A 16,357-nucleotide genomic window follows, 5' to 3' on the forward strand; every position below is an offset into this window, starting at 1 on the left:
TAAATTTGGAATGTAAGACGTGCCATTTATGTAGTCACAAACCTTGCATACTACCAATTTTGCATAATCAAATCTTGTAATTTTGAAGAGAACCGCATGGATTCGAGACATAAGAAAGGCTTCGCGGTTATCTTTCCTACAAAAACAAACTTAGAAAAAGCACAACCGCGTTTTCTTTAAAGAAAAATAAGGCACCGTATCAGATAAAGCATTTGATCATCGATAATACTTTCTGATGAACAGTATAGACAAAGCTGCACATTGGACACCTTGCATATTGTGCCACCCACACACAGCTACCAGGCTGTTGAGTCAAACTCCGCTAGACTAGTTACCAGGCCGGGCCATACAGCTACAGTAAAGCCCACCATTTCAATTCTTTGCCCTAGTTTTTGTTCTTTAACCTGGGTCCAGGACGTCACCATGCTGCAGGCATCATTAGCTTCGCATACCCGGTGACTGAAAAGGTGAATGCGACCGGTCAAGCGGCACAAAAGCTGGTTAAGAATTGACCATGTTTTTGAGCATGGGAGCAAGCAACATGCTATCATCTTGAGTTGATGGCAAGGTTGACAACAAAGACAGTAGACAGGCAAGCAAGCGTGCCGCATGCTCCAATGTATATAGCAGAGAACTGTTATGAGGTTTGAAGGAGAAAAAGGATCTGGACCAGGCAGGAAGTTAGTCACACAGTAGTAGTAGCTTAAAAGATTGGGAACTAGTTGTACCAGTACCACATGAGTTGCTGACGGAAATAGTCAACAATGCAATCATAAATTGAGCTCATTTTCCATGCGTACCAGTTCCTGACAGCCAAATACGGCTACTGCAGTTTAATTAGAAAATACATGTACTCAAGCTATCCATGTGCATGCCTGAAAGACAAAACAAATGATTTACTGTTAGTTTCTTCTTTCTCTTTCTCTCTTTTCTGACACACTAGTTGTGTATTGTGTGTGTTGAATACTTGAAGTGCGTCCATTGATCTTTTCTGAAGAAGAAAGCTGCTCCATGAGCTTGGTATATTTAGGGTCTATTTAGTTCTCAAATTTTTTCTGCGCTATAGTAATTTTGAACGTTTGACCATTAATTTATTAATTTATTATTTGGCCAACAAACGGAGCCTCCACATTCGCTCTCAAGGTTTAGAAATTCCCACGTTAATCGGAGAAAATAAAAAAAATAAAATTACCCACCACTGCCATTATAATAAAAATTAACCTAAAATACCCCTGTGCCTAATTAAAAATCACCCACCAATGTCATTATGAAAAATTAAATATAAAATACCATTTAGCTATGTATCAGTTACAAATATATACTATTAATAAAAATTAAAGCTAACAACAATCAATCAAAATAAAATAAAAATAAGAATAAGAATAATTATATGCAAAATATTATTAAAGTTCAACAAATCAAATTGTTATTATAGGTAGATCATATTTGAATTGTTTTAACCAACAATAAGATATAATTTACAAGAACAGGGTGATATATGGTAAAAAGTAGTATAATCTTTAAGTAAAGATACAACGATATGCAAATTTTTGAATTTAGCCTAGTTAGGAGAATTAAATGTGGATAACTGACAAAACTCATTCGATAACATTGGGTGAAATCGCGAGACGAATTTAATGTAATTATACAATGATTAGACAATGTCATGCTACAGTAAACAACCTCTAATGATGGATTATTTAGACTTAATAGATTCGTCTTGCGATTTTCCGTCCATCCGTGTAATTAGTTTTATAATTAGTTTATATTTAATACTTCTAATTAGTGTTGTAACAATTTTCAAAGGGAACTAAATGCGCCCTTAGCACCCCTGCAAGACTCAAAAGAAACAAAGGCAACAAATTTACCCATGGGCACTGTTCTCACTGAATACAGTCAGTTGTAATTAACCGTGCCAACTTTAGTTTTTGAGAAAAGAAAATGTAACCTCAGTCCAGTTCCCTTTTCATCAGTGCCAGCCACCCTTGAAGCTCTGGCCAGAATCCCCAAGAGTCAGGGGCAGATCGCAGGTATCGCATCGCGCATGAACATGTCTCTCGCGCTTGCTTTCGAGAACAGATCGAGTTCGGGAGCAGGAAGGTGAGCAGCAGAAAGGCAAAGCCAAATCGCGGCACCACATGCGCAGGAGATGGTTTCCTATGTCGTCTCTCTCCATGGCGACCTGCCGTCTGCCGTGTCCTCTCTCTCTCCTCCCTCTGTTGAATACTCCTACTGCGTCGCCGTGTTTGGCGATGGGTCCACGTGCTGCGCCATGAGTGAGATTAGCGGACTAGATGTAGGCTGTAGCTGGTCTTGGGCAATGATTGGCAGCATGGGGCATTGAGCACTTTCCAATTGCAAGTGTGTTGGGTTTCCGGCAACCTCTGATCGTAGCGTTATTGAAAGAGATTCAGACCAGATCACTGGGTTAGGTGATCTCCAGTGACACCGAGAAATTTTGATATTTGACATTAAATACGCACGTCTCACCTATTTTGACATTAAATTCGCGAGCCTTTCAAAATATGACACCGAACATGCAAATTGTTTCGAAACGAGGAATTTCTCATCTTTATTGGTTCGCGATTCCGCTGAACCTTAGGTGGCCTAAATAAATCGATGAGCTTAACTAAAAAAAAGAAATTTCTCATCTTTTTCTAGATTTTGTAAACCTTTCTATTATTTTCATTTTACAGGGCCTATGAGGTACCCAAATTGCCCCTGAACCCAATTGGATTGGATCGAATAGATCCTGCGGCTCCTCTCTCTGGTCTATCTTCTCTTCTCTCTTGTGTCTCTATTACCTTCTTCCTCCTCGCGCCGTTTGCCGCTGGGCTTCCCACACCGGCTCTGCTGCTCGTCCGCCGCCGCATCGGCTGCTGCTCGCGGCAGCGTCGGCCTTCTGCGCTCCGCCGGCCGCCCGCCCCTGCGCTGTGCTGCGCTCGTCGCCTGCCCACACGGCGCCGCGCCGCGCCCCGCGCTCGCCGGCCGCCCGCCGCCTTCACGCGCGGAGCAGCGCCTCCCGCTCGTCGTCCTGCGCCACAGCGGCGACCCCGCGCTCGCGCTCGATGTGGCTGCGCACCGGTGGTGCCGCATTGGGGCGGGCAGGATCAAGGGGAGGTTCCTGTTCTCCATCGCCGGCGTCGGGGACGACCTCTCCCTCGGGTGCCTCCGGCTCAAGGACATGCTGAACGAGGACGCCGACTCCATAGAGCTCGCTTGGTCTTGTGACATCCGCCGGACAGGAGGGCGAGGAAGGCCAGCCAAGGCTCGTCATTGTTGCCGTCGGCAGACGCAGGCATTGGAGCTTGGCAAGGAACAGGGCCAGCAGCGCTCCTGCACCGGCGCTCCGACCGGTGGCGCTCTGTTCCGGCAGCAGGGGCGGCGGTGCTGCTGTTCGATCCAAAACCGATTCGATCCAAAACCGATTGGTCAGGGGTAAAATGGGTAGTTTAGGTGCTCTGTAAAACGAAAACAAAAAAGAAATTCGTGAAATCAAGAAAAGAAGGAGAAATCCCCCATTTCGAAACAATTCGCATGTTCAGTGTCATATTTTGAAAGGCTCGCGAATTTAATGTCAAAACAAGTGAGGTGCGTGTATCGATGTCAAATATCGAAATTTCTCGACGACACCGGGTTCACCAAGAAAAGGATATTGTGTTTTCCACTCCATTGCGAACAGATGTCTAGCCAGATTGGTTAGGTGGTCTCAGTAGCACTCCATGCCAAAGCACGAAGGGGTGTTTTCTGAGCTTACGTGAGAGATCTCTTATTCATGCTTGGGGTTTCTTCCCCAGCCGGCGAGTTTCCCACTCAATTTGCTCTAATTCAATTGGGGACAAATACTAGGGATCCTGAATTCTTAGTGTTGAGTGGCAAAGATTGTGCTGCTGACGCTGTGCATAGAATACGGTCACAGCCACTTCTTAGAGAATCTGCTCAGAAAGAAAAAAGCTGTGCCAAACAGGGCATTACTTCTCTAAAGAAGCTTGCAAACTACAATATCCATATAAATAATTATGGAATTTCACGAGAGGTCAGGCCACATCATGCCCTCTACTCTTTTGGGCTGTGCTATCCTGCAGTTGTCTCTTCCAACTCCACCAAGAACAACTCCAATCAAGAGATGTCCGGGGCATCGTATACTGAATTTCTGAACCAAACTTAACTCCGTTTCCCCTCTTTTTGGAACATACTTCTTACTGTTTTCTATTATTCTGAATAAGGCATGTAATTTCATAGTGATAAATTAGTCTCTGATGAAGGAACAGCTAATTCATGAGTAGTGTGCAGTGGGAAATACTTTATTGCATCATCCAACAGTCTGCTGTTTTTTTAAATATCTGGGGCACAAAAGCATAATGCACATGACATATGCATCTCACATTTTGTTGATAACTGGATTGCTTGCCACTATAGTCTCCTGCACGTGGAAAACCTAAAAGCCCTGATTCAGGCTGGGGTTTCATTAGCAGAAGCGAATGCCTGCAGACTGCAGTTGCTAATGAGGATGATCGGGTGCTGATACAGAAAATGCCAGTCACATTCAACAGAGGGGCGAAAAAATTGCTTAAGACAGTTTGAGAGTCATTGCATGGTCGATGATTGCAGCAGGAATCAATTGCAACAGGTGAAACTAACTTATAACACGATCAAAGTCAATTGCATCAGGCGAGATACATGTTCCTTATGCAATACACTTCTTATTTCAGCAAAGTATGACTACAGCACCGGCTGTATTTTCTCCCTTTTTTGTTCTGAAAATGAAAATTAGAACAAACACTGTCGGTACCCCAGGACTGGAGTACCCCCTCTTGCTGTGTCTAGGCAAGTGTCTCGTAGTTATTCTTAATTACGCCCTGACGGCCGAATAGCCGGACCCCTGCGGTCCGGAGCCCTACTCTCCCGGCAAACGGCCCGGACCCGCTCCCCGCTTGGGGAAGGTCCGGTGGCGCCATGAGCACGCCAACACAGCCAAGTTGCGCTAGAACGCGTCAAGATAATGGCCCACCTGCGGGTCCGTACCTCCCCCGAGGTGGGCCCGGGGCCACTGTCGGTACCCCAGGACTGGGGTACCCCCTCTTACTGTGTCTAGACAAGGGTCTCGTAGTTATCCTTAACTACGCTCTGACGGCCGAACAGCCGGACCCCTGTGGTCCGGAGCCCTACTCTCCCGGCAAACGGCCCGGACCCGCTCCCCGCTTAGGGAAGGTCCGGTGGCCCCACGTGTCCCGGAGGAGGTAGCCCTCAGCCAAAACAGATGGGGGCCCCGGACCTCCCAGGGAGTACCGGACCCCCGCCGGGTCCCGGATCCCCACGGACGGCGCCAAATGTCGTGGGTTTTTGGTATGAATGAGTCTATCCTCTGGCGAGCGTCTCCCTTTTATAGACCAAGGGGACGCGTACACAGGCGTTCAGACCCCGACAGGTGGGTCTAACGTGGATGTATAGTATACTGCGCAGAAAGCTTCAATGGAGCTACACCGGTTGAGAATCTCTTCTTGGATACGCTTCACCGCCCTGTAGACTCTCTTGACCGAAGGGAGTCTTTATTTGTTCCATCAGCGAGGCGCCCGTTGGGGCAATGTAGCATGCGGCGTAGTCTGTCGAGGCTACCATGTAGGCGTCATAATGGGCGAAGCCGAGCCGTCGTGCCCAACTGGCATAGTAGACTGACATACACGGTGTGGGCGGCGCCAACGACTGCACTGTGCGTCTTGGTAATACGCGACCAACAGTGCAACCTGGCAAAAGCCGTCTCGGGCTCTGCTGTGGCAGAGCGCACTTCTGCCTACCGCATTGAATGCGGTAGGTAGGCGAGTCTTCCTGTGCTCAATGCTTTTGTATCTCCCATTGCTTAGAATCTGCAAGCGATTGATTGAAAATGGTGAACACCTAATTTTCAGCATCATTAACCAGCTACTAGTATCAAGGGAACACTTGAAAAAACATCGGTGCTCACACAACATGATGCAGAGGCTAGTCATATATGCTTACCTCAAGTGTATCTCCGATGTTGACGATGAACGCACCATCAAGGGCGTTTATAGCGATCCACTTGCCATCCTTTCGGATCTGCAGCCCCCTGAACATCATTTGCTTGGAGCAGTAGAGTCAGTCCCATTCTGTCAGTGTGTGGTGACAGGCCCACAACCTTGTCAGCCTGCCTGCATGGAGGGTAGTAGGTCATCCGCATGCTTTGAGGCTGGCCTCTGAATATCTCCAGGAAAGACTCTGGTTCAACACCCATATCTATGACCAGGAACTTCAGCAAGCAAGATACTAGCTTTGCTGCCTCAGAAGAGTACCTATCTATGGAGTTCCTATCATGAATTAAAATCATGAAGTAGTATATACAAAAGATTCATGATGTAAAATGGTTGTTCTGTGGGTTCATGCAAACCTAAAAGATGGGGGGTGACTTGGCCAGAATCTCATGTCCCTTGAATCTATTGGACGGAGCACGAGACTGAACAAGTCTCCCCAATCCAGTTTTTGATTCTCAGAAACTACAAAGTGCTGGCCATATCCTTGAAGATTGCCCGGTATCATCGAGTACACCTTCTTTGATTCCAGTGGCTGTTTAAAGAATTCAGTTATGTCGTTCCTAAAGTTGCTGATCACTTCATTTGGTACACCATGGTTAATGACCTGCGGTTTAAACATGTGCGGATAAAAGGTTATTTTATTTTCTTTCCATGTGCAAGCTTTTGCATGTTTGCAAAAAAAAAAAAAATTGAGATGCAAACTGGCTATGCAACAGTAATGTTAGTTATTGATGTTTTGTGAAACTAAACCGGCCCCAAAGAGCAGTTGCAAGAACTTTGCTTCACCTGAAAGAAGCCCCACTGCCTACAGGCAGATCCAAGCTTTGCACACTCCTCTTTTGATGAATGCAGATCCAGCAACTTGCTGACATCAATGATTGGAATTGCAGAAGAGATACCATGATCAACGATAACCTCCTCAGTGGCCTCTTCCACCCTGATATATCTTTCAGGGATCTGTTCATCTGATCTGTTGTAAGTTTGTGCAAGTGCCTGCACATTTGGCACTGGTAGAGATCCTCCAGCTTCAGCGTGCGCTATTGCGATCTCCCACCTCTGCAGGTGCAGGTGGATAACCTTGAGAACATGACTTCATAACTTGTCTTCTTATACTGAAGACCAGAGTAAGGATGATATCTAGGAATGGTGGCCAGGATGGCAAGATCAGAGTCACATAACCGGCCAATGAATTATTCTCACTAGTACATGCGAATTCAGGTCATGAGTCAATGTTATGGTAAAAAAAAGACTGCTTACAGTACCCAGTTTCTTGAAAGCATATGCAAGATGACGTTTAGTCATTTGCATTTTTCCTTTTTCCTTAGCAAAATGTTCACAATATATCACTATTACTAGCTATATATACAGGCACAATTGATAAGCAGTTCAGATTCAAACATTATACAGATTGCTCATGGTGAATCCGGGAATCGAGATGAGCGGTGCACATAAAGCCCAAATCACATTTCATTGTGACTCAAATAGTAACGAAAAAATTGACACCGATTATCTGACCTGACATTGACTTGGAAGATACTATTATTTCCCTCCACACAAAACATCTAGCAGCTCCATAACCCACCAAAATTTCAGAAAGAAATTTGGATTACGGTCAGGGAACAGGTTCTGTGTTGCGAGTTACCTCCTCCGGTGGGTGCAGAGGGATGCCGGGGAGGCCGACCGGCCTAGCGGCAGCGGCCGCGGTGGTGGCAGGAAGAGTTGGAGCAGAGTCGATTGAGGACGTCCGCGAGAAGGAGGGCCCAGGGCGGGGGAACTCGCCGGGGTCGAAGAGGAACGGGCCGCCGGCGAAAGAGTATGAAGAAGGAACACAGCACCGACAGGGGCACAGGGCGACAGTCGCCAGTCGGGCAGTGCGTCGGGCAAGGTGTACGACGTCGCCGTTGGCGGCGCCGCTATCGCCTGCCTATCGGTTGCGTCGTGGACAGGGAAAGATTTTTTTGTTTTAAGCAAAAATTAAATTACTCCTCTCAATTATAATATTATTTATTTGTACTTGAAGCGGATTGTTTGGTTCAAGAGACTAAACTTTAGACTATATCACATCAAAGAGAATCTTGATATTTATTAGTACTAGTGGATATGTCTGTGCCGTGTTTAAAGTCAAATGGTTTAAAAATAATTGGATTCATCGAACTACTACTAAAAAAATATCATTTGTTACGTGATGGAATAACACAACAAAGAAAAACAGAAGAGTTTTATGACTTACTTACCAAAGACCCATCAACCTCCTCTATCTTTTCTTTGCCATATAGACGCTCAACCAAAGCGAGAGCAAACTCAATTGCTGTTTCTGGACCCCGGCTGTATACCCTAGGGATTGGTGCTCTAAGAATTCATCGCCTGACGCATACAAGCAAATTAAAAAACAAACATTGTTAAATAAAGTTCCTAGATGATCGATGTTGCTTGATGTCCTACGTCATGAAGAAAATAAATACCTTGATACAACATGCAACTTGGGGTCAGGATCTAATGGGAAACACAGGTGGATTCTGACAGTGTCCTGATTTAATGAAAGTGCCCTGATTTAATGAAACAAAGAACAAAGATGGAGGTCAGCAATCTCGACGGCAGTTAGCAAAACAAAAAACAAACATCGCTAGACAAATCCCTAGACGCCATGGAGAAAACATGCACCATGGCCAAGGTGCAACGAGGGGAGGGATGTCATCCTCACCGCTGATTTAATGAATTCAAGATCAAAAATGAAGGTTGGCACTTGTCTGAAGCAGTCGGCCATCGCGACGACAGCATGTTGCAGTGGGCGCTCGCGATGGCAGCTTGACTATAGTGTGACGGCTGCCCGCGAGCCAATCTCGGTCGAGCGTGGGAGCGGCGCACCTGATGGAGCACAAAAGCCCACAAATGGAAGGTTTAGCACTCAATCAACCAGCGCACAACACAAGACGAATCTAATGAGTTATATTAATCCATAATTAGATGATGGTTATTGTAGCATTAGATTTATCTCGAAAATTAGCACCATCTGTCAAAAAAAATTTATAAACAAATTTTATTTGATATTTCTAAATGGTAAGATTTCTTTTAATATGACAGGGGCTAAAAAAATTGAAGGAAACAAGCAGAATCTAAATTATTTTGCTAGGCAACAACCTCAGTCTGTTTGGACAGCTTGTTCGCAACAAGAGCAAAAGTGAGCCGAGTCGGTAGGCCACATACGCACACTGACATCCAGCCAGCGCTGGCAACCCTCCCTCCTCCAGGAGAAGAGGTCGTTGGATTATTACTTTTTTCTCATAGCAGTTACTTTCTTTTCACAGCACTTACTTTCTCGTGTGTACAGATGGAAGTAAATTGGAGGGCTTTCAATTTAATTTTAAATTGAGAGGGTTCTCCGTGTAGGAACTATTTTTTTTTTTTTGGACGAGGTTAATGCACCGGTAGCATAGCGCGCGACCCTCTTGCCTTCCACTTTTCCTTCTCGCACGACATTTTTCCTTCCATTTCAGTAACCTTTTTAATCTTTCTAAAAAAAATTTTTATCTTCTTCACACGAACTCTGTTCCGTTGTGTTTTATGTAATGAGATGGTCAAAATTAGATCCCATAGCAAGTTGCTATATATTATACATAAGTTGTCACAAAAAAATAATAAGTCATTGCACAAAACTTGCCACACATATAAGATATGAATTGCAATATATATAAGATAAAAGTTGTCAAAAAAATATTTATAAATTATCATAAAAATAAAGTTGCTATAAAAAATATAATCTATTATAAACATAAGTTGCCACAACCAAAATCTATCGTATAGGTAAGTTGTCACAAACACAAAATACCATATAATAAGTATACACTCATACACATGAGTTGCTATAAAATAATAGTTGCTATACATACTAATTGTTACTTAACAATTTTATTAATACGATATACAAATAAATTGCTACAAAAAAGAGAGAAAATCATCACATGATTTATATTCATAATTTATTAAGAGACATACACATAAATCGCTACGTGTTTAATATATAAGTAGCTACTACATGTTCAATATAAGTTGCCAATACATAAAAAAATTTCAAAACATATGCATGTCGCCCGTTAAAATTTTTCTTTTCTTGGAGCTTGCCGCAGCCTGCGCTGTGAGCCTGCGACCAGGGTTTACGAAACCGGTCCGGCTCGGTTTCGGTTTGGGCCGGTATGAAACCGGCCCAAATTCAAATTTCAAATTTGAATTCAAAAAAAGAAAAATTCCCAAAAAAATTCCTAAAAATGCTTCAAGGTGCGACGAATCTAATGGTATCAAATTTTCTCAAAAATTCATTCATTTAGCATAGTTTGCGGAATTTTGAATTTAAATCAAAAAAGAAAAAGAAAAAAACCGACGGCCCATTAAGGCCTACGGCGCTCTGGCGAGGTTGATAACGTTCTGGACAGAGTGGGGGGGGTCGCGCGACCCCCAGAACCCGCTCCCTGTCCGCTGCCCCCAGGAGGCGACCGGCGCCAGCAGCCGGAAATCCGCCCGGCTAGCCGACCGGTTAGTCCGGTAAGCCGGCCCGGCCTCGGATCTGGTCGCCGACTGGCGCGCAGAGGCGGTTAGCCGGCCGGTAGCGCCGGTGCGACCGGGAGAGAAGGTAAGAAGTGAATTTTTTTAATAGAATGATTGGTTAGGTGTATGATTTAGAATATTAGATGATTTGTTTTAGGATTTAGGTTAGAGTTAGGTGTATGGCTGATATGTTTTAGATTTAGGTGTAGGAATTAGGATTTAAGTAAGATTTAGGTGTAGGATTTAGGATTTTATTTATGTGATTGATATGTTTTTGTTGTCCATGAATGCAGATAGATAATGGCAGGAAAAGATGTTGTATGAGAACACGGTGAAAATCTTTATCCCGGATGGCGATGCAACTATTGTCGTACGCAGAAAGGAGGAGGTGGTGCGACTAGATTGAAACAATATTTTATTTCAAGATGCTGCATATTTGCTCAAGGTAGCCCCTAAACATGTTCCATTCACATTGAGTATGTTTTGACATGTTACTAAACAATCTGTCTTTGTTTGCAGGAGATTCGAAAGGTGGTGGAAGAGATTGGATCGGAGAATGCCGTGCACGTAGTCACCGACAACGGCTCGAACTACAAGAAAGCATGCAAGGAACTACTAAGTAAGGTGTATGAACACATAGCTTAGACACCTTGTTTAGCACACACCGTCAATTTGATATTGAAGGATATAGCTCGAAGGCCTGAACATGGTGTTATGATCAAGCAGTGCAAGCGAATTTCAAATTGGTTACACAATCATGGTCAGTTGAATACAATGATGAGGGACGCAATCGGTGGTGAGTTGGTCAAGTGGAATGCCACTCAATTTGGAACCAACTACATGTTCCTAGAGAGCATCTATCGGAAATGTGATCGTTTCATGCAGTGGATGGCATCTACTGAGTTCCAACACAGCAAATGGGCGAATACCGAAGATGGTAGATTTACTCATGCAAGTTTTGCAAGTATGGAGTGGTGGGATGCATTGAAATATATCATCGACACGGTTCAACCAATATACAAGTTTCTCCGCTTCGCTGATCAGGACAAGAAGCCGAATATGTGCGAAGTCGTGATGGCCTACCAGACTATGAAACAGGAGCTGCGGTCTTTCTTTGGAACAAATATTTCCACACTGAAGGAGTATATTCAGGTGGTGGACGAGAGGTTGGGTGAAGTGTCCATAGGCACGTATGTGAGTCCAGGTAAGCACACACGCGTCATCTATTTTTAAGCTTTATTGACCTTATGCTTATTTGAAGTGATTTATATTTTACAGCTGCTGTCCTAAATCCGAGGTATGCATATACGATGGATCCAACTCAAGAAATATTTCGTGGACTCAAGGATACATTTCAGCGCATGACGGATCTCCAGAGCGTTGTGCAGGCATTGTAGGAGTTTGACGTGTTTCGGCAGAAGGTTGGCGAATATGGCAGTGAAATGGCAATGCGGATGGCGATGGACCCAAAGACATCCCCATGTAAGAGTTACTCCATACGACATTGTTGTTTTCTCTATTCGAATATATTGCTTACATATTCGATTGCACATGCAGCGTCCTGGTGGATGATGTTCGGATCAAGCACTCCAAACCTGCAGTACCTTGCCATGAGGCTTGTTTCACAATATTGTTCGTCCAGTGGATGCGAGCGGAACTGGAGTACTTTTGCCTTGCTGCATACAAAGGTTCGCAATCGGTTGTCGCACAAGAAACTTAATAAGCTTGTCTATGTCAACTACAACCTTCGTCTCCGACTTGAGGAGGTCTCCGGCCCACCGATGCGTGAAGAAGGTGATTTCATTGACCAGCTGGCCCATCTTTCTTTCTATGATGAGAATAATCCGGTGCGGGAATGGATGAAATATGGTAGATCTAACCAGGCTCCAGTTCTGGACGAGGATGACGACGACGGCGACATCCCTCTCCCGTCCCATCTTGTCAGAGATTAAATAAACTTGTCAGATCTACGTGAGGCTACGGGGGATGCTTCCATCAGCGATTGGGCACGTAAAAATGTGGGTGACACTCACCTAGGGAAGTAGAAGTTGCAGAAAGGGCCTACGAAGAATCACCCGAAGCGTCGAAAAGGCAAAGGAACAGTAAAACCAGTAAGCAGCGACACCGAGACTGATGATGGCGAAGGTGAGCGTAGTCCTCCATATCAGGAGTCCAAGGATAGCACCTCGGCCGATGATAGTGATGATAGTGACGGTGCTGATGCTGGTGGTGGTGCTGGTGGTAGTGGTGGTGGTGCTGGTTGTGCTGCTGGTGGTAGTGGTGGTGCTCGTGGTGTTCGTTTCACAGGTATACATTACACATATAAATACACACATATTTCTGACTATAAGTATTGACTACTAATTATGATATATGGTTGATTGCAGGAGAGACTCAGTTCACACATGCTACTCAGGACACCGACCATGGAGCACCGCAATCGCAGAGGAGAACAGGTGGACCGACGGACTACGACACTCCACAGGACTCTTCTTTCTCCTACAGCGATTCCATGCACTCTTTTCACTACCCCATTCCTGACATCAGCATGCAGCCACCGACGAGATGGGTGTATGAATGGGAAGACCCCCATTTCCACACTATGTTAGTTCAGGAATGGCAGACAACATCGGCATGGACGGGCCAAACTTGGCAACACTACAAGGCTGAGCTGTTTAGAGTGCGAAGTATCGCTTTGATGTCCACCGCCGAATACCAAACCGCGTCCCAAATGGGGGTCTTCCCATTCCTACGTTGAACTCTTATTTGATGTGTATAAGTGTATGACTTGGTATTTGTATGCACGCTTATTACTATTGTATTTGTATGCATGATTATAAAGTGTTGCTTTGATGTGGTCATTTACATTAATATGTGCATAGCTCATGCCGAAATTTCCTTTTCTTTCACACCGGGGAACCACTTTTAACCGTCGGAAAATATAATTAAACTAGCGGTATACCGGCCAAACCGGCCGGTAAACCGGTCTAACCGACCGGTAAATCGGTCCGAACTGGTTGCACTACGGCTTTTGAATTCAAATTTGAATTCAACCGGTTTGGACCGGTTTCCGGTCAAACCGGACCGGTATACCAGTACCGGACCGCGCCGGTTTGGCCGGATCGGTCGGTAACGTTAACCCTACCTGCGACACGGTGGATGATTGAAATATTAGGAGTCATACGTGTGACTGTCAAATCATCACATAAGGCGCAACATTTTTTATACTATTGAACAATTGTTCTATCTTTAAAAAAATATTTCACATTCAAAAAATATTCCGCACAAAAAACCGCATCCAAGTGTGATCTTATTTTCAAAATTTCATCGCAAGGAACATAGTGGTGCAGTTAGATTTTAATTTGGACATATGATTTTGGAAAATATGATTGTCTGACAACTTAGCTACTAGGTACACGTATGACTCCTTGGATGATGGCTACTGGCTAGCTATAGCTAATCCGTTTTCTGCAGCGTGCGGCTCTCCCGTGCTCTTCGTGTCCACCTGAGCTCAGCATCCCTCTGCACCTTCTCAAGTGGCGAGCTCCACGGATGCAAGTAGATCCATCTTTATTTTCATTGACTATGAACGATGGGATGCAAACATCGGGACGTTGGGTTGGAGTTCGACCGTATAGTAGACGACACAAATGCTAGTTTCACACCTCCAGTCCGCCATCTCTCGCCGGGAGATGCTCCTGCACTAACACACAAGCAGATCAACTGCTCGCTCAGCCAACGACAAGGCGACAAGCCCATCGAAATCGAAGAAACTACGTGACATCAGGACAACAACACAACCAAAAGCTCACACTAATGACTAATGTTGATGTCTTTGACTCTTTATTGATCACCCTGTGGGCCGCTGTCACACGCTCGGTTTGGCGCTTGCCGCCGCCTCCCGCTGCCCGCCGTCGCCGCCGCCGTAGCTCCGCTGCAGCTCGTCCACCAGCCGCCGCAGCGCCAGCCGCGACGTGCCGCCGTCTCCGACGGCCGCCCGCGCCGCCTCCCCGACGCGCTCGGCCCTGGCGCGCATCCCCCGCCCGGCCTCGCCGCCGCCGTCCATCAGCTCCCGGACCTTCCCGGCCACCCGCGCCCTGCCGACCAGCTCCGGCGGCGCGTTGGCGCCGGCCTTCACCCCCGCGCGGACGCCGGCGCCGAGGACGTCCGCCACGTGCTTCGCGTTCGCGGCCTGCTCCGCCATCACGGGCCACGCCAGCATCGGCCGCCCCGCGGCGAGGCTCTCCAGCACGGAGTTCCAGCCGCAGTGGCTCACGAACCCTCCCACCGCCGGGTGCGCCAGCACGCGGCGCTGCGGGACCCAGCCCCTGGCGATCTTCCCCTCGGGCCCCGCGTCCACCGGCGGCGACCACGCGTCGAAGGTCCGGACGGCCCAGAGGAAGGCGTGGCCGGAGCCCACCAGCCCGTGCGCGAGCTCGTCGAGTTGCGCGGCGCTGACGTGGACATGCGTGCCGAACGACACGTACACCACCGACCCGGGCCGCTTCGTCGCCCGCTCGTCCAGCCACGGGAGGCACCCTTCCGGGTCGTCGTCGCCGTCCTCTTCCTGCGACTCGCCGGCGGCGAGGAACAGCGGGCCGACGAGCCATGCACGCGCCCCCGGGAGGTAGAACGACTCGAGGATCGCGGCGTAGTCCCCGTCCAGCGCGTCGAAGCTGTTCACCAGGACGCCCCAGCTGCGGTAGTCCCAGTCGCGGACCTCCTCGAGCAAGAACCGTGTCACGGGGTCGTCGAGGTCGGCCGCCTGCGCCACGGCGTGCGGGACCTCGTCCTTGGTGATCGTGAAGCCCTCCGGGAACCCCGGGACGGGGAACGGGGCGCCGTCCTCGACGCTCCCGGCGGCCGGGGGCGAGCGCTTGGCGAGGGAGAAGCAGAGCGCCAGCGAGAAGGCCGACATGCCGTGGAACGTGATGCGGCGGACGCCGGCGTCGCTGGCCACGCGCTGCGTGAACCCTAGGAAGAAGTCGGAGACGAGCGCCAGCGGCGGCGCGGGCAGGGAGGCCAGGTACCCCGCGAAGGGCTCCCGGAGCATCGCCGTGGCGCGGAGGAACGCCGGGAAGAGCGAGTGCGAGGGGAGCGCGTCGGTGGACTCGACGCCGGGTGGCAGCTCCGGGTGCGCGGGGAACGGGAGCGCGACGAGGCTGACGTGCGCCGGGACGCGGCGGCGCGCGAAGGCGAGGTTGCCCGGCGTGGTGAGCACCGTGACGCGGAGGCCGCCGCCGTCCCCGTGGCGCGCGGCGAGCGCCGAGGCGAGGTGGAGGAGCGGGATCGTGTGGCCCTTGGCCATGAACGGGAACACGACGACGTGGTCGCGGCCGAAACCGGCCGGGGCGGCAGGACGCGCGGCTTCAGCGGTGGCCATGGGGAGTAGTTCCTCTACAGTAGTGGAGTGGAGATGGCGGTCTATCTAGGCTGCGGGTGACGGGACCTTCTCGTGTCCTGTGCGCGGGATGACTATTGATGATGATGTCGACGTGACGGTAGATGATGCACATGTTGAATTGCTGTGCAATATACGATGAATACGAGATATTTGTGTACCGTCATTGCATTGAAAATTGAAAGGTTCCTATATACCAAGAAAGTTTGGTTTGGTCTTAGTATTGTCTCGTCTAAACTTAATCAACCTATAATTTATTTGGATTAGAGTTTGGTTAACTACCATAAATCATAACTGTGGCAAGCAATACTTTCTAACCCTTGACCTGCACATCATACACTCATTTCTTTGACTAAACTTTGCCAAGAAT

General features: G+C 47.5%; 1 protein-coding gene and 1 pseudogene across 1 annotated transcript; both read right to left on the bottom strand.

The window, feature by feature from the left end:
* Positions 1 to 5,464: 5,464 nt before the first annotated feature.
* LOC120669058 lies at positions 5,465 to 8,811 on the bottom strand (annotated as a pseudogene).
* Positions 8,812 to 14,137: 5,326 nt separating this feature from the next.
* Positions 14,138 to 16,041, bottom strand: LOC120670949 (UDP-glycosyltransferase 73B5-like). The gene has a single exon (XM_039951139.1). The coding sequence runs from the start codon at positions 15,967 to 15,969 to the stop codon at positions 14,455 to 14,457; it is 1,515 nt and encodes a 504-aa protein (XP_039807073.1). The 5' UTR covers positions 15,970 to 16,041; the 3' UTR covers positions 14,138 to 14,454.
* Between the last annotated feature and the right edge of the window lie 316 nt (positions 16,042 to 16,357).

Source organism: Panicum virgatum, chromosome 4N (assembly GCF_016808335.1).
Source record: "Panicum virgatum strain AP13 chromosome 4N, P.virgatum_v5, whole genome shotgun sequence".
NCBI lineage: Eukaryota > Viridiplantae > Streptophyta > Magnoliopsida > Poales > Poaceae > Panicum > Panicum virgatum.